General features: G+C 40.4%; 1 protein-coding gene across 9 annotated transcripts in view; it reads left to right on the top strand.

The window, feature by feature from the left end:
* PKHD1 (PKHD1 ciliary IPT domain containing fibrocystin/polyductin) overlaps window positions 1-23,571 on the top strand; it is a 568,785-nt gene that overhangs the window by 241,216 nt on the left and 303,998 nt on the right. For all 9 annotated transcript variants that reach the window (XM_058306868.2, XM_071218516.1, XM_071218517.1 and 6 more), the window contains 5 exons: window positions 72-128; window positions 339-460; window positions 11,593-11,705; window positions 12,956-13,061; window positions 23,041-23,175. In XM_058306868.2, coding sequence (XP_058162851.1) covers window positions 72-128; window positions 339-460; window positions 11,593-11,705; window positions 12,956-13,061; window positions 23,041-23,175 — 533 coding nt within the window. The remainder of the gene's footprint in view (window positions 1-71; window positions 129-338; window positions 461-11,592; window positions 11,706-12,955; window positions 13,062-23,040; window positions 23,176-23,571) is intronic.

Below are 23,571 nucleotides of genomic sequence, written 5' to 3'. Positions count from 1 at the left end.
AGTGTTGTACTGGCCTTCACTTTGCTGGGCAGCATGAAATGTGCTGAGGTAACATGGTCTTTTTTTCTCAGGGACGTACATGGAGATAAGAGATACCTCTTGGGGCTCTATTCCAGGAGGAAAAAATGGTAAATACGTGAATTGGTTTTAAATTTATTACAGCCTGTTGTTATATGTCTTAAATTTGTTGAATGTACTAAATGTCTTCTAAACACATATCATATTTATGTAAGCAATGTATTTTGTGAGCTATAATATATGTTAGTAGAATCTAGAGTATGTAAATGTGAGTTATATTTGCAAATCCCCTGTGTTTGATTTATCTTTTTACTGGCCAGAACAGGGAAACGTAATAAGAAACAACGTGATCATCAGTGTTTCTGGCACCGAGGGCCTCTCCAGTCCTGAAATGTTGTCACCATCTGGCATCTATATCCGCAATCCCACCAATGTTGTAGAGGTAAAGATTTTCTGGTGTCTGGAAGGTCAGAGCTGAGAAGGCATAAAGTTAACCCTGGTATTTAGTTGGTGTGGAGGTATCAGTGATGTGGTATGAAATGTTTTACTTGTACTTTACTTAATAATAACTTTGTAAATTAGTATTGAGAAATTAATGTATGTTTTTATTTTAAACCAATACTTTAGGATAAATGTAGTCATCATTAACTCAGAACTTCGATGAACACTCTGAAGCAATATCTGTATGGAACAAAGTGAAGGAGATGTTGATAACTTTCTAATTGTTTATCCTAATGTTAACAAAAATAACAACCTGAACTATCCAATGTGGGTGTTGATTTTTGCCTCTGTTGATTCTGATACCAATTACTTAATAAATTTTGCCCTTTTAGGGTGTTCAAAACTGAGGGTCAGCAAAGACATCATATGTCTGAGATCATGTCAGATTCCATGAGGATAAAGCATTCTTTCATGGCCTTGTTTTTTCATTCCATTATTTTGTACAGTGAACATGTCTTTCTTTTGATAAATTTCTCCGTAAACATTTAGGAAATTAATTTTTCTGGGTACAGTTTAATCACAGATCTGTGAGGAATTTCAATGGAATATTGGAATTGACTGTTTAATTTCTCTTTTCCCAATGATTTTATCCTATGTTTCTATGAAAGGTCTGAGGCTGTAGCTCTTCCTGGGTGCTTCTCTGGGCATCCACTGAGTAGTGACAATTTTATCAACTTTTTGAGGAACTGAGAGAACTAACTTCTCCATCTCCCTCTGATCATCTCTTTTCAATTATCTCAGCTGAATAACCCCTAATAAGAGTCGTGGTTATCTCCTCAACCTTCCTCTAGACTCTTAATTGCATTTAGTCCAAGCACAGCACTTACACACCGTTTTAGGTGCCTAATGGAGGCAGCGGATATGCCAGTGAGGAAAGGAGGCAGAACTGCATAGATTTCAGGAAATCAAACTCTAGTCCAGGAACAGCTGGAGCTGCATTTAACATGTCGACACCTATAGTGCTTGTTATGTAGTTATGTCAGTAAACTTTGGGCCTAAAGAATCATGTTTTGGCATGATTTCTTGGGTATATAATCTTGACTACATTGAAACACCTTATTAAACCCTCTAGGTTTCCCAGCTCATCATTATGCCTGAAGCTAGCACCAAGGCCAGGGCTGTTGTCTAAGTGCTTTTGCTTCAGTGAGTAACCGAAGTCTCCTGGCCAGTGTGGTGGCTGCCGGCTGAGAGGAAGAAGAATGGAGGTGGCCAGTGGTGCAGAGAACCAGAGGGTCATTGAAAAGAGGATGAGTTGCCTGAGCCTAGTCATATTATCCTGTAGAACAATACCCAGTCAGCAATGGATAGTCTAAGATGGGCTCTTTACACACCCTCAGATGCCTTCCATTTCCTTAATATACTTTCTTCTTCTTATATCCACTTTACAAAATTGAGAAAAACTCAGTGTGGGTGTTCTGAGAATGAAGTTTCAGGTACCGACGGTGTAATGAATTGAATTGTGTGCCCCAAAGGCCATGTTCAAGTCCTAACCCTTGGTCCTGTGAATGTGAACTTATGTGTTAATAGGATCTTTGAAAATGTTACTAGTTAAGATGAAGTCAGTCTGGATTATGGGGGACCCTAATCCAATTTGACTAGTGTCCTCATAAGGAGTTGAAATTTGGACACAGACAGAGCCAGGGAGAGAGACAGCCATTTGATGGAAGTAGAAGCTGAGTTGTGCTGTCACAGTGAAGGAATGTCAGTGGGTTTCCAGCTACTCCCCAGAAGCCAAGGGAGAGGCTTGGAATGGATTCCTCCCTTTAAGAGGAATGATTTCCCTGCCAACATCTTTATCTCAGACTTCTAGCTCAAGAACCATAAGGCAATAAATTTCTGTTGTTTAGACCAGCTAGTTGTGGTACTCTGTTACAGCAGCCCTGGCAAACTAAGATGGCTGGTAATGCATTCATTAGGTATATTACTGATATATTCATCTTTGATGAACTTTAAATTCTGGAGTTCTCTTTTTTTATTAGTATTAAATTATCTTTTTTTTCTTTATGATACATAGATCACAAAAAATGTTACATTAAAAAATGTAAGACGTTCTCCCATACCCCACACCTCACTTCCTCTCTCCTCCCACATCAACCTCTTTCATCATTGTGGCACATTAATTGCATTTGGTGAATACATTTTGGGGCACTGCTGCACCACATGGATTATAGTTTACATTGTAGTTTACCCTCTTCCCCAATACTTTCAGTGGGTTATGGCAGGATATATAATGTCCAGCATCTGTCCCTGCAATATCATTTAGGACAACTCCAAGTCCTGAAAATGCCCTCACATCTCATCTCTTCTTCCCTCTCCCTGCCCTCAGCAATTACCGTGGCGACTTTCTCTAGATCAACGCTACAGTTTCTTCCCTTACTAGTCACAATAGTTCTGTGGTGGAATATCAGTAAGTTCACTAATCCATATTTTATTCCTCCATCATGTGGACCCTGGGTTGGTGATGTCCACTCCACCTCTAAATTAGATTTTTTTGCTGTTAGACCTTACATTATGTCTGTAATATAGTATTTGTCCAATAAAAATAAACAGGTTGTAATGAATGAAGGAATGTAGGTATATAATTCCAAAACCAAAGTTGGGGAAGAGGATCATAGAGAATAGATCCCAAATCATTCCGATAACTGAAAAATCGGGTATGAAATTCTGTAATAGCTTTTGGAGTCTGTTGGACTCATTTGTCAGTATTAAATTTTGCACGACCTCTTCCAAATTTTTGGTGGTGCCACTGACTTTTTGTTATGCTGCCTCTTTTGTATTCTATGGGCTGAAATGCATCACCACTAAAATCATAAGTGCTAGCTAGACGTAGACAGAACCTATAAGGTATGAGCTTTTCCTGCCCCTTAGAGCCAATGTAGTTCATTTTTAGTCATTTCGCAAGCAATAAGTTAGCATTTATCTACTATGTCCTATGTGGACAATACACGAATACTTTGAATAATACATATTTTAAAATGTGGTATAGAAACACAGTGGAATATCATTCAATCATAAAAAGGAATGATGTTCTGATACATGCTACAGCATGCATGAACCCTGAAGATAGCATGTTGAGTAAAATAAGCCAGATGCAAAAAGACAAATATTACATGATCTCACTACTATGGAATACCTAAAATAAGAAATGCATAGAAAGAGAGAGTGGATTACATGTCATCAGGGGCCAAGGAATGAGGAGAAGAAGGAACCATTGCAGAATTTCTTTTTGAGGTGATGAAAAAATTTGGGTAATATAAGTTGGTGATGGTAGGCCAAGATTGTGAAAGTAATTAATACCACTGAATTCTACACTTGAAAGTAGTTAAAATGAGAAATTTAGAGTTGTATTTATGGTACTACCTAAAAAGTTTTCTTAAACTTTGGAAAAATAATTGCAAAGGAATAAAAAGGAGGCTACAGCGACAATAAAAATGTGTATGTGTGTGTGTATAAAGCATGGAACAGGAGAACTGCAGTAGAAAAGTTTGCCCTCCTCCAGGTTGTTCTGGTATCCATATGGTTGAAAGTTCCTTACTCCGAGGACCTGTTTCAAGTGTGGTGGTTTTTATGTCCTGCTATGTGAGTGGCTCAGAGTCCAGCTGCCGCTTAAGAGAATGCATGCAAGTCTGTATATGTTCAGTTTTCATGACCCTATCTCCTGCCTTGTTTTTCACTTTTCTGTTAGCCTGCAAATGATTATTTTTAAAAAGTCATTGTATTACTGTGATTAATTAGTATTTTTCTTTTTTTGTTATTTTAACATTTTATTTAAAAATAATTTTAGACTTAAAAGAAGTTACAAAAAAACCCAAACAACTCAGATCCTTTGTACCTTGCCCCAAGTTCCCCAGTGATAATATCATAATAAACACAGAAAATTGTCAAAACTAGTAACCTGACATTGGTACAATACTAGTGACTAAACTACAGACTTTATTTGGTTTTGAAGAAGTTGACCTACATCTAGTGTCTGGGAAAGTAATCCTGAAAGCCTAAACGCTCTCTCCACATGTCTGGCCTTCAACTGGGCAGGCAGGCAGGGGAAGAGAAGTAATTGATCCTTAAGTCTCAGCAGTGATTCATGGTTGCAAATTATTCCAGAATTTCCGTGACCCAGAGCCAAGGACCAAACTCTTGGCCAGAGAGGGAAGAATCCGCCTTGGCTTCCAGTTAGTCATCTTTATAATTCACTCCCTTTCAACTCTACATGGTACAAGGGGATTTCTCAAATGTGATATATCTTTTTAGTGTTCAGAGCTACAAATGGTCTGCCTACCTTTCTGCCCAGGTTGCAGCTGAGCAAAGTCCAGGGCAGTTTCTCTGAGGAGCAAAGCCTCTGCTTTGTGCCTTTTGGCCAGTTAAGAATTAATCGAGTGTAATACCCCTATTCCAGCGGCCATGGGTATTTCCTTGCGTGCTCCTTACATAGTTCCTTGCCATACTTTCCAAAAACAGATGGGTGGTGGTTCTTGCATGCATCACCCTGTAACTTCTTTGAGCATGCAACCGCCCAGGCTATCTTCCTTCAAAAATGCAGCATCCAGAGTTATCTGCCTGGAGGCTCTAGCTTTCCAAAAGACATAACCTACGTAAACCTCTTTCCAATCTCTCAAGCTGGACAGTCTCTGCTCTCAAACAGTGAGGGAGTGTTGGCTTCCAGAGGTCTAAAGTATCCCCTATTTATATACATGTTGGAAATTTCCTGTGACAAGACTCCTGTTTAGGATGTTCCGTGAAAAGCCCTGGAGAAGAAATCGTTGGAAATGGCCATTTAATTTGAGGAGAATTTGTTCTGGTTTGGTGAATCAATTTTGTAAGGAATTCCGTGTTTAAAGGCCCAGCTTCAGGTCTCTAGCTCTCCCTGCTGAATAGGTAATGTATATTTAAGAGCTGCCTGAAGGGTTAACTCACTTTTCCCCCAGTGACTGTAGATGCACACCTCCAAGGAGCTGGCTTACTTGGGCACTTAATTTCTCTCAGGAATTTCTCTTGCTTGAATGTCCATAATATATTGACTCCCAGAAAGAATTGATTTCCACACAAAATTCCCTGCTTGCCTTAAACCCTTCACTGCAAGCTGCCAGCTTCCTGCATACATATGTTTTTTCTTCCTGAATAATTTCTAACATACGCAATTGGAATTGAGTAATAAAGGTCTGGGAAGTGAGTGATCCAATTGGTCAAGTACTTCTTTTATCAGAAAAGTGGGCCTTATCAGCTGAGGGAGGACCAGTGTTGCAATATCCTGCTTAACTAGAGGGAAAGCCAGCATTTGGAAAGCATTTATGTATGATCACCCAGATGCTCCATAAATACTAATGACACTAGTGCAGATGATTAAACAAATCCATTCATTCAGGGAAAGTGTATGCCTTCTGAGCACCTGCTCCGGCAAAGGTGTTATATGAGGATGTAGCCCTGGAATACATTTTTGATGTGTTTGAACCTTTCTGCCCCTTGTAAAGTTTTGGTAATGGACAGCATTCTTTGGTAATGAAATAGAGGGATGTGTCCAAGTGAGATTATGGTTTTTAGTTTCTGGTGCACTTTCTCATTATTTATAAACTTGTGGAAAAGGTGGATGTTTTAAGAAGTCCTCTTTTCCTGACCCTCAGGCCTTAAAGCAGGGGTTCTTAACCTTTTTTTGTTCCATGGACCCCTTTACCAGTCAAGTGAAAACCACAGACCCCTTACTAAGTCCACACTATACTGTGTATTATTAAATAAATATATCACACCTGTACCAAAACATCCTCATAAGAAAAATTTTTTAAAAAATTTCATTCATGCTTATGAACCCCTTCTTAAAAACCTCTGCCCTAGAGAAACACAGCTGCTCAGTACAGGTTATATGGAAGGTGGCCCTACACATGTACTACCCTGGGATCAAGTTCAGTTGTGGAATCATGACCGAAAATCAACAGCTGTGCTACACAAGGAAGTATCCTTGTGTAACTATAAGAGCTGTGGAGATATATTGGGCATTGGGATTTGCCAACTCAGAGAAACTGGTTATTCCTAAAGTCAAGAATCATGAGTGTATGTTCTGCTTCCTAGCACAAAGGGAAAAATTAAGAGAACTGATTCAATGCTAATACATACTCTTTTGGGAAAGTCTAGAGGCAGATTCAGTTATTTTGTAAAACATAAATGCCCATAATAAAGATTGATAAAGCACTCTTATTGTAATTAACCATGTTTTCATATTTAGGTTGTTCTTTTCATACATATTTGGAGATGGGATACTAGAGGGTGGGCATGGGCTGTTTTGACAACACAGGCTCTAGTCTAGACTCTAGATCAGGGATTCTCAACCCTGACAGTACTGACATTTTGGTTCAGATAATTTTTTGTCATGAGGGCTGTCCTCTGCGTAGCAGCATCCCTGGGCTCTACCCACTAGTTGCCAGCAGCACTGTCTTTCCTCCTCTCCCAGTTGTGACAACCAAAACTGTCTCTAGAAATGTCCAAATGTTCTCTGGGAAACAAAATCATCTCCAGTTAACCACTGCTCTAGATGGTGCTGCTCCAAGATACTTGCAGTCTCAGAGATGACCTTGGAGTCATGTTGAGAGCCTGAATGGTAATCCAATTTCATATTCACTGATACCCAAATGTCACTTTTGTGGATACCATGTGATAGGCAAGGTACATGATTAGAATTTTAAATGGGCTCAGGAAGTTGAAGAAATGCTTGGAATCAAAATAGTGAAATGCAGTAGAGAATAGGCCAACTAGTCCATGAAGCAAGAAACATTCTGTGACTGAGTGAAATATAGGAGAGCAGCTATTATAAATACCCAATATGAAAAAGCCCTTGGGTCTCACAGTGAATGACAAGCTAAAGTTGAGCCAACAACACCCGCCCCTTGATCTCAAGGAGTACTGCTGTATAACGGCTGCCAGAGGTCACGGAGATTCAGAGGGTTACTTTTAATAACACCTAAAGTTGTCCTTTCACTTAGGATGTAAAGTCACTAAAATATTAGTCAAGAATGACTGAAGCCATAGGATGAAATGAGTTTACTCAACCTAAGCATAAAGAGAGAACAGTTACAACTAAAGAGATATGCTTGGACTCTTTACTCTTAATCTTTCCTTCATCAGGATGCGGTCCAACTCCCTGTGCTAGCTTTGGCTGTGCCAAAGAGCTCTGTCCTTGAACAGTTAGAACTTTAAATTCTCACTCTTTTCTGGGTACTGCAACTCAATATCCCTGGCTGTTGGCATTGATATTAAATAACAATTGCAGATAGCCTCCATCTTTTTCATCAGTTGTTTAAAATTCACAGGTTAGTAACCAGTCCTCATTAACTTTATGTCTAAGCATCAATAAAGCTCAAGCCATATAATGATGGAATTTTAGGATTGCTGTTTTTCTTAAATATACTTTTCAAAATGTCATGTCTTCCTGCTTACTATTGGAAATCAATCCATATCCTGACCCTTGTGTCATTGTGCACTCTGAGCTGAGCAGGCTTTTTTCCCATGAGGTGGGGGCGGATGGGATTTAAGTTCTCTGGGTTTTTGCTGTGAGCAGAGGAAGTCCTTCATTAGATCTGATCTGAAAAATGCTCTCTGATTTTGGAGAAACCTGTATTTATATAGCAATATCAAATACTACTGCAGCTCTGGCTACCTAGTTAAAATAGTTCAAGGCGTTGTTGTTCAGAATATTTTGTCTACCTTTGAGGAGTTGAGGAGGCTACAGCAAACTCTCCTGCTCTGCCCTTGACCTTGCGGCACTTATTATTTGGGATCCTGGCTCTGGGTACTGCCTTTATTCCTCCACTCTAGACTATAGCCCCCCACATTTTCAGGCTTGGATGTGTATGGAGTTGGCCTTTAGCTCTGTTACTATGGGCAAATTATTGAACATCTCAAATGTTAAGCTTCTCCAGTTTCTTTGCCTGTAAAATTGTAATAATAATATATAACTGACAGTTTGTTGTGAAAATAAATGAGCCTATAGAATATGGTACTTGGACTGTAGTTTCTCAACAAATCTTCACTATGAGTATTCATATTACTACTTGGTTGTAACTTAAAAAAGATAAATACTTCTAAGGTGAAGAAAAAAAGTTCAACATAAATAAAACTCTCACTGAGCTGGACAACACTTTTTCTGGGGAATTGATTACCAGCTTACTGGCTTAAGCACCCCACCCTGATCTTCTCTAGGTCTTCACCCTTTTTCAGTTTTTCGATAGTGACTTCCATTTGCAGTGGGTTCTTGAAGCAGATCATGGCAGAATTGCAAGTGAATGGTCTTCTCAGTGTCTCTCTCTTCTTTGAATATCTCCTAGGACCCTAGGAGACTAGACAGTTCATGTTACTGTCTTTGTCATACCTAGAGAAATAGTCATCAAAATGAGGTCAAAATATCACGTGCCTCAGAACTCTGTATGGTGTGAAGAATGCAGAGCACTGCCCTGCATCCCTTTCACCCCTGTCCCTAACACCTACTAAATCAAAATAAGGTGGTGAGGCCAGAAAAGTATGTATGTATATAGCACCAGGTTAGATTTTCCAGTTGATATAAAATAAACCAGGTTAAATTTGAATTTCAAACAAATGTTTTTAAGTATAAATATGTGCGATGAAATTTTGGGGACATGCTTATACTAGAAGTTTTTTGTTTATCTGAAATTCAAGTTTAACAGGGAATGCTATATTTTTATTTGCTAAATCTGGCAACTCTACCTGGGTGTATACTAAAGTTTAAGAAACTATTTTAGTGGGATGTTCATAGCATACTCCCCACTGAACCTTGTAAAGAGACAACTACAGCCCTGAAATGTTTTGTAAAGAAAGATATTCAATGCCTGGTGAGTTATACAATGTCACAATAACCTGCTCCTCATGCTCTTTTTTGTATTCTTTGGTGGCAAACAAGCTCTCCTAGTCCTATAGTGTGTGCTCTTGGGACACAGAGAGGACACTCCAGGTTTTCCTGTCTCATACCACTTAGGCCACACCACATCCACCATCCCCCCTTACCACATGATCAGGATGGGAGCCTCTGGGACTGTAGCACAATATTAGACCCAAGGTAGGCTGAGCAACCTATTCATTATTGTCGTTCCCCAGGTAGACCCCAGGTTAACCTTTGATCAGCCTCTCGTGCTGAGAAGACAGAAGCACACAACTACATAGGAATTAGTCCAGCAGCTCAATCTGTTCGCCCCCTTAATTCATCCTGCTAAAGTATCATCACAGTGTGGATTCCTGATGGAGTCCTATATCGGGAAGATGGAGACAGAGATTGGAGTGATGGTTTGTGATGGTTAAGTTCATGTCAACTTGCCTGGGTGGTATTGTCCAGTTGTTTGGTCAAGCAAGCTCTGGCCTGATTGTTACTGTGAAGACATTTTGTGGCTTTAATTCTTTAGTCAGTTGCTTGCATCTGTGACTGATTGCATCTACAGTCAATAAAGGAGCTTGCCTTCAGCAATGAGAGAATTCTCATCCAATCAGTTGAAGGCCTTAAAAGGAGAACTGATGATTTCAGCAGGCAGAAAGAAGAGTAATCTCTATCTTTAATTAAGCCAGTCTGATTTTCCTGGGGAATTCACTGAAATCTTTATTGCATTTCCTAACTTGTGGCCTGCCCTGTGGAATTTTGACTTATCAATTCCCAAGTTTGTGTGAGCCAATTCCTCTAATAAATCTCAACATATTTATATATGTACATAAAGTTAGTTCTGTTTCCCTGGAGAACCCTGACTAATACATGATGCCCCAAGCCAAGGAATGCTTGGGGCTACCAGAAGCTGGAGGAGGCAAGGAATGAGTCTTCTCTCGAGGGTTGGTTCTTAGGGAAATGGCACTGCCAACACCTTGCTTGTAGACTTCTGGTCTCCAGAACTGTGAGAATATAAATTTTGTTGTTTTAAGCCACCCAGTTTATGATATTTTATTACAGAAACTCTAGGAAACTAATTCAGAACCACGATTTGTGTCAGAGTTCTTTTCTAACTGATGGTGGGGAGAAGAGATAAGGCATAAACTGCCCTTGAGAGGATTCCAATGCAATTCAGGAAGGAGTATAGGAATGCCCATAGAACAGCTAACTTGTCATTTACTTCACATTCTGGAACTAAGAGGTCATGAAGTCAAATGCCTACTGGGCTAGGCAGGCATCATGAATGAGTGAAGCAGGTAGGGTGGGGACTATGGCAAAATATTAATCATTTGTGAGCTAAAGAATGCAGGCCCTTCTTAGCTCTAGCTGATCCAGGGGTACTTCATGGGAATATGGGCCTAGTATTTTACAAAGCTGGAAGTCTGGATTTTTGTATCAAGTATCCTGATTTTAAAATGTTGAAAAAAATTCAAAGCTTTTGTAAACATTGGGTAGGTCAAGCACAATCCCTCTCTGTATCATATTAAGCTCTTCAGGAAGTCAGTTTTCTACTCTGTGCTAGACTATATTACAGTGATGAACCCATTGTAAGTATTTCATTAGACGTATAAAGATAATTTTATTGTATTCAGTTTGAGGAACTAGACTTTAAAATTCATGCTCTAAAGAGAGAACTTAGGTTTTATATGAACATATAAAAGACATATAAAGGTTTTAAGTTATATTTGACATCAGCCACTGTGTACCAGGGCTAAATTCATATCTAATCCAATCATGTGGCCTTCAGTCCACAGTCAAGTCATTGATTGGTTCAAATGATGGAAGAGAGCACTTCGTGTAGGTCTGGCTTCAAGGATACACCCTTTGCCTTGGAGAGCCACTGTGTGTTCTTGTAAACACCGAAGAGGAGATGCTTAGACTGGCTGTTGCAAGTAATCTCACTGTGGAAGCTTGAAAGAAGGTTTTAACATTGAGATGCCAGGTAGTGAGGTGGGCAAATTACAGGAGAGTTGAGCTGCTTGGAGGAAGGGGAACTGGAGTCTTCTTTTTTTCCCAAGGGGAAAAATGAATAGTAAATGAGTCCTTAAATGTATTGCTATACCTTGACAGGAAGTGGATAAAAAACCAGAATAAGCACAAATAAATCTTTCTTCACAGCTACCTCAGCATATAAGAAATAACATTTTTAACTCTTATAATTTCTGCAGGGAAACAGAGTGTGTGCTGCTGGTTATGGCTACTTTTTTCATCTTGTGACCAACAAAACTTCTCAAGCTCCTCTTCTCGCCTTCACTCAGAACACTGCACATTCTTGTACGAGGTAACTTCAGGGAATTCATATATACTTAAGGTGTAAGGCTTATGATTTTGACTTTTTCTGTAGAACATTCACACAGATGGTATTACTTTCGGTATTTGCATAAGATTTGATGACACCCCTGTGTAAGTATTATGGCTCATAAAAGTTTGGAGGTTAAGGGAAGGAAAAGGAGAGGGCAGGTATTTGAGAGGGCAGCAGGGCAGAGTGTACCTTTCGTGTGCAGAGGACAATCCAATAGAGAACCTGCAAGACATTGGGAGCAACTGCGCTGCAGAGGCCCTTCCAGGATGGAGCACCTGGTCTCAGGAGCTGAGAGGGTGTGAAGAAGCTTTTCTCCTGTGACTTGTACCCTATAAGATGAGAAGGTGACGAGGAATAAGGACTTAGTTAAATAGGAGGAGGATAGAAGTATGCTGTTCAATCATGTTGGCCTCTTTGTTATGTAGGGGCCTACGTCATCCGCTAAGAGCAATTGTATGGGGGAACAAGGTAGAGTAGGGGATTTCAGGAGCGTGGGAAGAAGGCAGACTTCAGGGGCAGTCAGACTCTGATTCAAATCTTGACCTCACTACTAGTAAATTACTTTTTTATGTTTTAGTTAAGAGTCAACTCTCTTTCCAAAATGGGGAGAAAACGACATTGAATGGTTGGTGTGAGAATTAGAGATGGTCTATGTAATGCACCTAGAAGCACATGTGGAACATAATAAGGTTTTAATAATCAATAGTAATAATTATTATTGTAACAGTAAAGTAGCAATGCTATGATGGAAAATGGTAAGAAGAGCCGATTATGAAAGATTGTTAAGCAATGCTGACATCCCAGCTAAGGTTGGAATTAGTACATATGTAATAAAATTATCATTCCGCTCATGAAGTTTTCACCCGGCAGCTCTCAGCAGCCCTGAAATGTAGGGAAGAAGTCATCCAGAGAACATTAATTAGGTACGGCAATTGCGGTAGAAGAACAAAGGTGAAGGAAATCCACATGTTGGTATCCACTGTCTCTAGTGTGTCTAGAGCAGGGCAAATGGAAGAGCGGTAGCCATGGTAATCCGCATCTTGTTGAGATCCAGGAGCAAGTCACAGAGGTCAGATGAGTGGGAGGCGGCAGTCAGAGTTAAGGAGCACAGGTCTAATCTCCACTCTCCCTTATTCATTTTCTTTACTTTCATGTTTTCCAGTGAGAAAAAGTGGAAAGTGAGAAACAAAGAAATTGGCTAAATTTCATCATTTGTGTTGCTTTTCTAGGACTGGCCTCTTTGTTTACCCTAAATTCCAGCCTCCCTGGGATAATGGCATTGGCCCCACCCTGTTCCAAAACTTCATGGTTTGGGGAAGTGCAGGTGGTGCCCAGGTAAAGGTTTCTTTAGTTTTATTTTATTATTACAACCTTCATTTTTTTCTCATGGTGATTTATTATTTATCTCTATTTAAATGGGAATGATTTGCAACTGAGGGGAGCATTGCAACATTATCACAGTTTTAAAGAGCCAAGGGCATCCTAAGTATGTGTGGGAGAGTTGTTGAGTGAACAAATTCACAGTCAGTAAGCTGTGGTTAGTTCATTTCCTCTGTGGTGACTTTTCATCAGCTCTGATAGAGAACAACAGAATCATAGACTTTTGCAACCAGAAGGGATCACAGAGTTCACCCTTCTGTGCCATGTCCATTTTGAGATAACGAAGTAAGCCTCAGTGTTGGAGCATCAGCACTCTGCTTGCTGTGCTGAACTGCCAGTCAGAAAGCGACAGTCTTAGCACCTCCAGGGGAGGGGTCTCACTGCAGGGAGGGTAGCGGCAATGCCTGCTCCCAGAAACAGCAGTCAAGGGTCCCAACACAGTCCATGGTTTGCAGGTGTCAGTGTTGCCACCAAAAAAATGGTTTACACAGGCACTGAAGGAAAGATGTTTACTCACAAGGAGAGCAGACAGAGCAAGGCCAGATTCACTAGTGGGCGTCAGTCCAAAGGCTGGCAGGTCTCAATCTGCGGCCAAGGTAGGGAGATGTTCTCCACGCAGCTAGTGTCTCAGTGCAGTGGGGGGATCCTGCTCCCTCCCCACCAGGAACAGATAAACCTGCGGGAGTGAGCCGGGTGCCTTAAAATGGACATACCTTAGCCAGACTGTCCCCAGGGAATGTTTACATATGCTTGGCACAGTAGGGGAAGGAATGTGCCTGCAGGCCACTCTCTTCTTAGGGCTGTGTTTGATGGAGGCACTCCTGAGAGAGAAGGCAGTTAGCCCACAGGTCACCCATCCTAGGCTCCAAGCTGACACATTTGGTCCACAGCACAGGATGCATTTGTGGGTGCAGGGAAGGGCAGCGGGCTGTGCTTGGACCATTCTGCTCCCCACTCGGAAAGTAGAAGGCTTGTCCAAAGTCACACAGTTAATAGTAGTAGCACAACCAGGTGCAGAATGTAGACTACAGATGCTGTGCATTTGACCCCCTAATATCCTGAACAATATGTGCTTTAGGCTTAAGAAAAAGTGTGCTTTGTCATTGTGACACAAAAATTCCAACACAAGGTGCCATTCTTACTTTTATAAATGAACTGAATTTTCTTTGATTTTTCCTCAAAAGAAAGAAAAAAGGTTCAGATTAAATCATTTACTTTTCATTTTTATGATTTTCTGTCATGGAAGCTATACCTGCTCACTGTTACAACAACATACAAATATCCAGAATCATTGTTTGGTGCTGTACAGAGAAAATTATGTATACTTTGTCTGTGCCACTTAGAAATCTAGAGCCTAAAATATGTAGACAAGGAAATATGTTTAAATGGCATTTGGGAAATAGAATAAAGACATAAAGTTAAGTCACAGTAAAGGAATGGCATTTATTTAACATGTCCACCAAAAAGAAGAAAATTGTGGCTGGGGAAAGCACAAAAGTATATATCAATAATGTAACTGAAAAAAAGACTCCCAATTGTATTTATATTTTCTTCTCATTTAATTTTATAAAGTAATATGTTTCCCATAAGCGCTATTAATATAGAGGTGACAAGTCCAGAAGCAACATTTATTGAATGCTCTCTTCTGCAGAGAAGCCATTCATACCTTGCAGAAACGTAAGCTCCATAGTACACACTGTGTTTCTACTCTTGAATAAACTTGTTCCAGAGGAAATAAACCTATTGAAGCTAAAATATTAAAAGATGCTAATTTTTTAAAGCATTATGTGTTTTCATTTTTTTTTAAGATTTATTTTTTATTTCTCTCCCCTTACCCCTCCTCCCCGTTGTCTGCTCTCTGTGTACATTCGCTGTGTGTTCTTCTGTGACCACTTCTGTCCTTAGCAGCAGCACCCAGAATCTGTTTCTTTTTGTTGCGTCATCTTGTTGTGTCAGCTCTTTGTGTGTGCAGCGCCATTCTTGGGCAGGCTGCACTTTTTTTTCGTGCTGGGTGGCTCTCCTTACGGGGCGCACTCCTTGCATGTGGGGCTCCCGTACACGGGGGACACCCCTGCGTGGCACGGCACTCCTTGCGCGCATCAGCACTGTGCATGGGCCAACTCCACATGGGGTTTGAACCGCGGACCTCCCATGTAGTAGGCGGATGCCCTATCCATTGGGCCAAGTCTGCTTCCCAAAAGATGTTAATTGAAGCCAGTTCTTTCAAGTTTTGCAATCAGAAATGCTGAACCTGTGAAAAGAAGGAGTCTTACGATTGAATTCATGTGTTCTAAATTTAATCAATCATCAAAAGCCTCAAATACCAAGAATGCTTTTGGAGTTTCATGTTTTTTTTCTTTTTAAGGGGAAATTCAGTAACATGATAGCAAGGATTTTAAAAAGTAATCTCCTCTGTCATGGGAAAATCCCTAATTTTTCCTCTCCATTTGTGATATGGAGACAGTGATAGTACCTGAATGATATGTTAGTTTTGAGAATTAATAAGTGCCTGTGTAAAGGGCTTTAGTGGAGTACCTGGCCTTTTGGAAAATCTTAAGTAAATTAGCCATTTTTATTATCATTGTTAATAAACAAGATTGGGTGGTGATAATGATGTTTCTGGAAATGTGATGTCAGGAAGTGTCTTCTGAGTCATCAAAAAGTATATTGGGGACAACCAGCAAGATGGTGGCAGAGTAAGGAGCTCCTAGAGTCAGCTTCTGCTACAGGGCAGTTAGCAAATAACAAGAGCTATCTGGAGCTAGCTGAAGCACCTGTTTAGGGGATCCAGGAGACCAGAAGAGCATACTGCAACATATTTGAAGGATTGAAAGGAGGAGACTGCCCATCTGCAGAGAAGATTTGTAAGTAGAGTGCTCCACACCACAGAGGCTGGTGCCTAAGGCACAAGCCACCTCAGGAGCCATTCCGCAGCTGGATTGAAAACTCCACTTCCCAAACATGGGAGGAAGAGACAGTTGGACACCAACTTCAGCTATTGATGAGTAAATTCAGCAGGCTAAAGTATAATCCTGAGAACAGCTGAAGTTTGAACCTGTCCAAGCCAGAAAGAGGCCAGTAGCCACTCTCTTAACTCCATGCCTGGCACAAGGGGAAGTTAGGTGGACTGAAAATCACAGTGCTGGTAGGGACCAGCTTCTTTCCGTCCAGATCAGATTGCAACTCTAGCCTAAGCCCCAACCCCACCTTTGGCAGGGAGGAAGCTGGGGGGACCTGCACCAGCCCCTCTGGGAAATTACCGGCCAAGCTGTGGCCAGTGATCATCCGACTTTGGCAGCACAAGCTGCCCAGGAGTTATTCTGTGGCTGGAATTTGAAGCCCCATTTCCCCAAAACAGGGGAGGAGGAGATGGCTGGCCACCGGTTTCAGCTACTGATTGTGGATTCAGCTGGGTAGAGTATAACCCTAAGAACAGCTTAAGTTTGAACTTGCCCAAGTCAGAAAGAGGCTGGTAGCCACCATTTTGACTCCACCCTCAGCAGGAGGGGAAGCCAGGCTGATCGAAAATCACACTGGTTTATTTCACCCAGATCAGCCTGCAGCCCCAGCCTAGGCATCAGCCCCATTTCTGGCAGGGAGGAGGCTGGCGGACCCTGTACTAGCCTATCAAGGTAACTGTAGGTACTTTTGGCTGGCAAGACTGAATAATCAGAAGTCTACCAGGGCAACTGTGGTCATCTCAGACCTGCACTGCATAGATTGCTACCCATATCTGCAGCTCCATCCCTGCCCCAGGCAGGGAAGAAAGGGGCATGAAGCTTCATCTGTTTCTCTGGACAACTACTTCAAGGCCTGCACAACTTGGATTATTCCACACAGCTGTGACTCTTTCCCTTGTGGCAGAGCGGGGGGATTCCAACCTCGCTCAGGCCCAGGAGTCGGGGGGCTGCTCCAGTCGAACCGCCGGCAGGGGGTGCTCCGGGCGGAGCACCGGCTCTCCAGGTGTGGGGGACGCGCGGTTAGGAAAGAACCACGGAGACCGCTTGAGCGCAAGAACAGGTCTGCTTTATTGCGGAAGTACACTTGGTTATATAGGCAGGGAAGGGGGTGGAGTATGAGGGGGAGAGCAGGGCGGAGGGGTGGCTGCGGATTGGCTAAAACTGGGGGGGCAGACCTCTGGTAATACGCCGTAAGCAGTTACTGGGGAAGAGGGCAGATTGTAGGTTGGTAATATGGGCGGGACTGGCGGGAAGGGTGGCGGGGGCTGGAAGGGGAGGAGGGGTGGAGAAAGGCGGCAACAGTCCCTACCCCTGGCAAAGGAAAAAGTTGGGAGAAGCTTCATCAGTCCCTAGGATAATGAGGGCAGCTTGAGCCTCCACAGTGCATAGCACCAACTAAATCATTGGCTCCTCCTGCACAAACAGCAAGGGAGAAAGGGCAGGAAGCCCTAAACTAAAGAGAAAAACTGCCCAGAATAAATACTCTAGTAATCCTGATGCCAAGATAACCAACAAAAAATTACAATTCACACCAAGAAACAGGAAAATATGGCCCAGTTAAGGGACCAAGATAAGCCTCCTGATGACATAAAGGAGTTGAGACAACTAATTATAGATGTTCAAACAAATCTCCTTAATAAATTCAATAAGATGGCTAAAGAGATTAAAGATATTAAAAAAGACTTTGGATGAACACAAAGAAGAATTTGAAAGCATACACAGAAAAATAGCAGATCTAATGTGAATGAAAGGTGCAATAAATGAAATAAAAAAAGACATTGAAATCATATAGTAGCAAATTTGAGGAGGCAGAAGAAAGGATTGGTGAGCTTGAAGAAATGGCCTTTGAAAGTGAACACACAAAAGAACTGATGAAGAAAAGAATGGAAAATTTGAACAAAAATAGGGAACTAAATTACAGCAAAAGGAATGCAAACATACGTGTCATGGGTATCCCAGAAGGAGAAGAGAAGGGAAAAGGGCAGAAGGAATATTTGAAGAAATAATGGTAGAAAATTTACCAACCCTATTGAAGGACATAGATATCCATGTCCAAGAAGCACAACATACTCCCATCTGAAAAAATCTGAATAGACTAACTCCAAGACACATACTAATCAGAATGCCAAATGCCAAAGACAAAGAGAATTTTTGGGAACAGCAAGAGAAAAGTAATGCATAACATATAAGGGATTGGGTTAAGTGCTGTTTTCTCACCAAAAACCATGGAGGCAAGAAGAGAGTGGTATGACATATTTAAGATACTACAAGAGAAAAACTTCCAGCCAAGAATCTTATATCCAGCAAGATTGTCTTTCGAAAATGAGGGCAAGTTTAGAATATTCACAGATAAACAGAAACTGAGAGAATTTCTAACCAAGAGACCAGGTTTTCAGGAAATTCTGAAGTGTATGCTAGAGTATGAAAAGAAAAGAAAGGAGAGAGAGTTCTAGAAGAGAGTCTAGAAATGAAGATTATATAAATAAAAGTAACTGAAAGTGTCAAAAGAGTGGTGAAAATATAATATGACAGATAAAACTAAAACAGTCAGAAATAAACTCAACCAATGATGTAAAGCACTTGTATTCAGAAAACTGAAACTCAGTGTTAAAAGTAATCAAAAAAGGTGTAAATAACTGGAAGAAAATTCCATGCTCACAGATTGGCAGACTAAATATCATTAAGATGTCATTTCTATATAAACAGGAGGTCATCAGAGGGGTAATGCTTATGCACACCTCAGCAGGGTCCCAGAGACAGCCAAAATAGATAGACGCCCAGGTACTGGTTCTCCATCCTGAGGTTCTACAGTCATGGGAGATGGCTCTGTGGTCATCTCAGACCCGCACTGCATGGATTGCTATCCATATCTGCAGCTCCATCCCTGCCCCAGGCAGGGAAGAAAGGGGCATGAAGCTTCATCTGTTTCTCTGGGCAACTACTTATGCACACCTCAGCAGGGTCCCAGAGACAGCCAAAGTAGATAGAAGCCCAGTTACAAGTTCTCTATCCTGAGGTTCTACAGTCATGGCAGATGGCTCTGGAGTTCAGTGCCATGTCAGTTGACCCTACTTTGGTGTTTGTGTCCCTGAGTGTGATTGAGTTGGACTCAGATACCAGCTTTCTACACATGCCTCTTCTGTTACTTTCACTGGACCTGTGGTTGGCACTGGGGTTGGCTCAGGAGACTTGAATCTCTGGACTCTCCATGTGACAGCCAGGCCCTGAGCCTCAGCAGACTTGCAACTCCTACCATCTGGTTTATTGGACATACCCTGGCCAGCTAACATAAAGGTGAAGAAGGTCAACCACCACACCAGGGAGTCAAGAGTATCTACAACTGCAAGCAGGAGAATTACATTCATCATCCATGTGGAATCTAAGCCCCCTCTTGATATAGAGGGGGGGGGGGGCATACAGTGGACTTACTGATGTTCTCTGTGGAACTATTGTGATTATTAATAGAAGAAATTGTAGCATTGATGTGGAAAAAGTGGCCATGGTAGTTGCTGAGGGCAAAGTGGCCATGGTAGTTGCTGAGGGCAGGGAGAGGGAAGAAGAGATATGATGTGGGGACATTTTCAGGACTTGGAGTTGTCCTGGGTGGTACTGCAGGGACAGATGCTGGACCTTGTATGTCCTGCCATGGCCACTGGGTGGACTGGAGGAGAGTGTAAACTGCAATGTAAACCACTATCCATGTGGTGCGCTGTGCTTCAAAATGTATTCACCAAATGCAATGAATGTGCCACAATGATGAAAGAGGTTGTTGATGTGGGAAGAGTGGGTGGAGGGTATATGGGGACCTCATATTTTTTAATGTAACAGTTAAAAAAAAATAAAGATGGGGAAAAATGTAATTTCTACTCAAATTAATACACAGATTCAATGCAACCCTAATAAAAAGTCCACCAGCATTTTTTCTTTTTTAAATTGACAACATTATTATCAAATTTATTTGGAAGGGTAAGTGGTCCTGAATAGCCAGAAACATCTTAAAAAGGAAAAGCAAAATTGGAAGACTCTCATCTCCAGACTAGCTACAGTGGGAAAAATAGCATGGTACTGGCATAAAGATTGAAAAGTAGACCAATGGAAACAAATTGATGGTTCAGAAACAGATTCTCACATGTATGGTCAAGTGATTTTTTTACTAGCCTGTCAAATCCATCCAGCTCAGGCAGAACAGTCCATTCAACAAATGGTGCTGAGAGAACCAGATATCTATAGCCAAAAGAAGGAAAGAGGACCCCTACCTCACACCTTATCCAAAAATTAACTCAAAATGGGTCAAAATCCTAAATGTAAAAGCAAGAACTATAAAGCTTCTAGAAAAAAATGTAGGAAAATATCTTGCAGACCTGGTGGTAGGTGGTGAATTCTTAAAGGAGATAAGAGGAGGACTGATATGGACTACTGATGTTTAATGTATGTAGACATTTTAATTGGCTTTACTGTAAAAGTGTGGAAATGTATAGAGTGGATGGTAACACATAGTAACAGCTAGTTTATAAATGGGGATGTGGCTGCAAATGGTAGTCTAGGTATGTAAATGCCAATTAACAGAATGCTAGAGAATATTTTAAGAATAGAATAGCACAGTAAACCAAGAGGTGGTTGAGAATTGTCATTGATGGTATGGATACAAGAGTGTCCTTTGTTAGCTAGAGCAAATGTACATCACTATTGCAGTGTGGTGGGAATGTGGAGAAACATGGGAAAAATAAAACTGGAATGACCTATGGACTATGGTTATCAGGAATAATATAGTATTCTTGCATCTATGCCAAAGATGTACTGTGTTGATAATGTGGCATTACGGAAAATGTGTGCCAAATGTACATTATGGATGTGGTAACAATCAGATGATATTGTATTATTTTTAACAAATGTTCTGCCACAGAGTGGTTTGTTGATAGAGGGGTGTTGTTTGGGAATTCTGCAAATGTGCATGATTGTTTTATAAGTTCACAACTTCTGTCATAAAAAATATATTTAAAAAATAATAATAGGGTGGGTTGGGGGAAAATACACCAAATATAAGATAAGGACTATAATTAGTAGTAAGATTTTGACAATGTTCTTTTATATTTTTTAACAAACATCTCACGACAATGCAAGGTGTTGGTGGAGGGTTGATGTGTGGGATCCCTGTATGATGTTATGCATGTTTGCTTTGTAAGTTCACAACTTTCACTATTCACTTATTGTTTATGTATGTTCATATATAAATGATGTAAAGATGATAATAATGGGGGGTTGGGGAAAAATACTTTCATTAGTAGTAATATTTTGACAATGCTCTTTAATCATTAATTAGAAAGGCTTAACAACAATGCAAGGTATTAGTGGTAGGGTGAGGTGCCAGAGTCCTGTATGGTGTTATAGATGTTTGTTTTATAAGTTCACAACTATTACTGTATACTTATTGTTTATGAATATCTATGTATGAGTGATATACTTCAATAAATTTGAAAAAGTATATTGGGTTTAAATTACATAAACTCAGTATTAGATATGTCTTACTGCATTTTGGCCATTTAGACATTGCATCATGCACATAGATACTTGAACAGAATACTGAATTAGTTAAAATTCCTATTTTGTATAAATATTAATTTATACCTTTTTGATGATACTAAGAGTTAATACTTATGGGACATTTTCTCATTTAATCCTCTTAAAGGGGGAGGGTATACCATTGTTATTCTCCTTTTGCAGATGAGAAAACTCTCTAGGTAGTTAAACCCTTGATAAAGTCACACAGCTAAGAATTGCTCGAGACAGTTGATCCTTCCACATGTATGTTAACAAGCGTTGAAAAAAAAAATACTTGCTCCTCACCACATCTCAGAAATGCAGAGTGATTCTTTTAGAAGGGGGAAGAAAGAGATGAAAAAGCTGTATTCAAAACCAGAAATGGGTGAATTTGCTATAGTATTATGGTTTCTTTTTAAAATTAGTAGGTTCCCCAGCAAATGTTAGGTGTTGACTGTTTTTGAGTGTATTTGCCAGAGGCTGATGCCTATATGAGGTAACAACTGCCGCCAAGACGTCAGTTCAGTTCATACCTTGTTTGTGTGAAGTATCATTTCATGAAAATTTTAGTTGAACACGTAATGGGAAGTGCCAGCGAGTCACTTCTTGAAAATTCAAGCACAAAGACTGCTTGTCAGGTAGCAGGCCCGTGTACGATGCTTTAAGGGTACCTTGGTCTTAAATCAACAGGGAACTTGCAGTTAAATGTATGAATGTAACCACAACCTACTCAGTGTATAAAGAGCACTTAGGTTAACTGCTAACCCTGATCTCCACCCTGATTTTAAATATGGTTGAGCCAAAGCCTCAGATGGGTTCAATATCTAACCTAACTAGTTAGGTAATGTCAGAGCTAGGTGAAAAGCAAGGGCTTTTTTCTCCCAGGCCAGTGATGTTCTTTCAACTCTACCTAGCTATTTTTGTTAATAGTTGATCTCTCTTCGGTCATACCAACAAAAGTTGTCGTAAATATATATGCATATAAATATGTCGAGTCTACACACAGTGAATTTGCACTCAGACTGAATTACTTCTTTCATATTTACAAGTTTCTGGCATTATTAGTAAGTAGCACCCTGAGGAAAATGTTAAGCACTGGTATTCTTGGGTGCTTTGTTTTTCTCCACTAATTTTGTGTGATTTGGTAATTATAAGTTTACTGTACGTATGTGGACAATTCACATTGACCTTGGTAATGAATCAGTTATCATGAGGAGAAATGAAGAGTACAGAGAGAGCATTATCAAAGTAATACTAGTTAGTACTGGCTTCATGGCATCTTTGGGATCTCTGTACAGATATTGATGGACAACAACTCTTGAAATATGGTAGAGCATGATTAGTTATACTTAATCAATAATTAAAGAAACTGCAGGAAGTCTGGAAGAAACACCCAGCTGCAGACCTTTGTCATAACATATGCTGTTATTTTATAGATTTTTAGAAGTAGCAATCTTCACTTGAAAAACTTTCGAGTTTATTCATGCAGAGATTTTGGAATTGACATCTTGGAAAGTGATGGAAATACTTCAGTTACTGACAGCTTATTACTTGGTCATTTTGCCCACAAGGTAAGTATCCCAGTGTAGTTGTTTTAAGCTGTCCATCAAAATGGAATCACAGGGCTCCCTGGTGACTTAAGATATGTAATTTTAATAGCATTCTTTAGTGAATCTTGTATTTAATTGGTAAAAGTTGGAGGAGCTTTTCCTTTATAAGAGTGGTAATATAGATAAAATTCAGATATATGCAAGGTTTCAATGTTATGAATCCATATCAATCATAAAAGTACTGAGCACATTGCTGAATTCTTATTTGGTTGTAATTTAGGAATATTATCCCTGAAAATTCAGTAATAAACCTAATGATTTAGATTAATTTTCTCTGGTCTCACAAGGAATATGGAATAGCATGATCTGTGTTGTCTTTCTGTTCTGTGGTTTGACAAATTTCTACATCAACATATT

This window comes from Dasypus novemcinctus, chromosome 11 (assembly GCF_030445035.2).
Source record: "Dasypus novemcinctus isolate mDasNov1 chromosome 11, mDasNov1.1.hap2, whole genome shotgun sequence".
Taxonomy (NCBI): Eukaryota; Metazoa; Chordata; class Mammalia; order Cingulata; family Dasypodidae; genus Dasypus; species Dasypus novemcinctus.
Note: the sequence above shows the minus strand (reverse complement) of the source record. Positions and strands in the feature narration are given on the sequence as shown.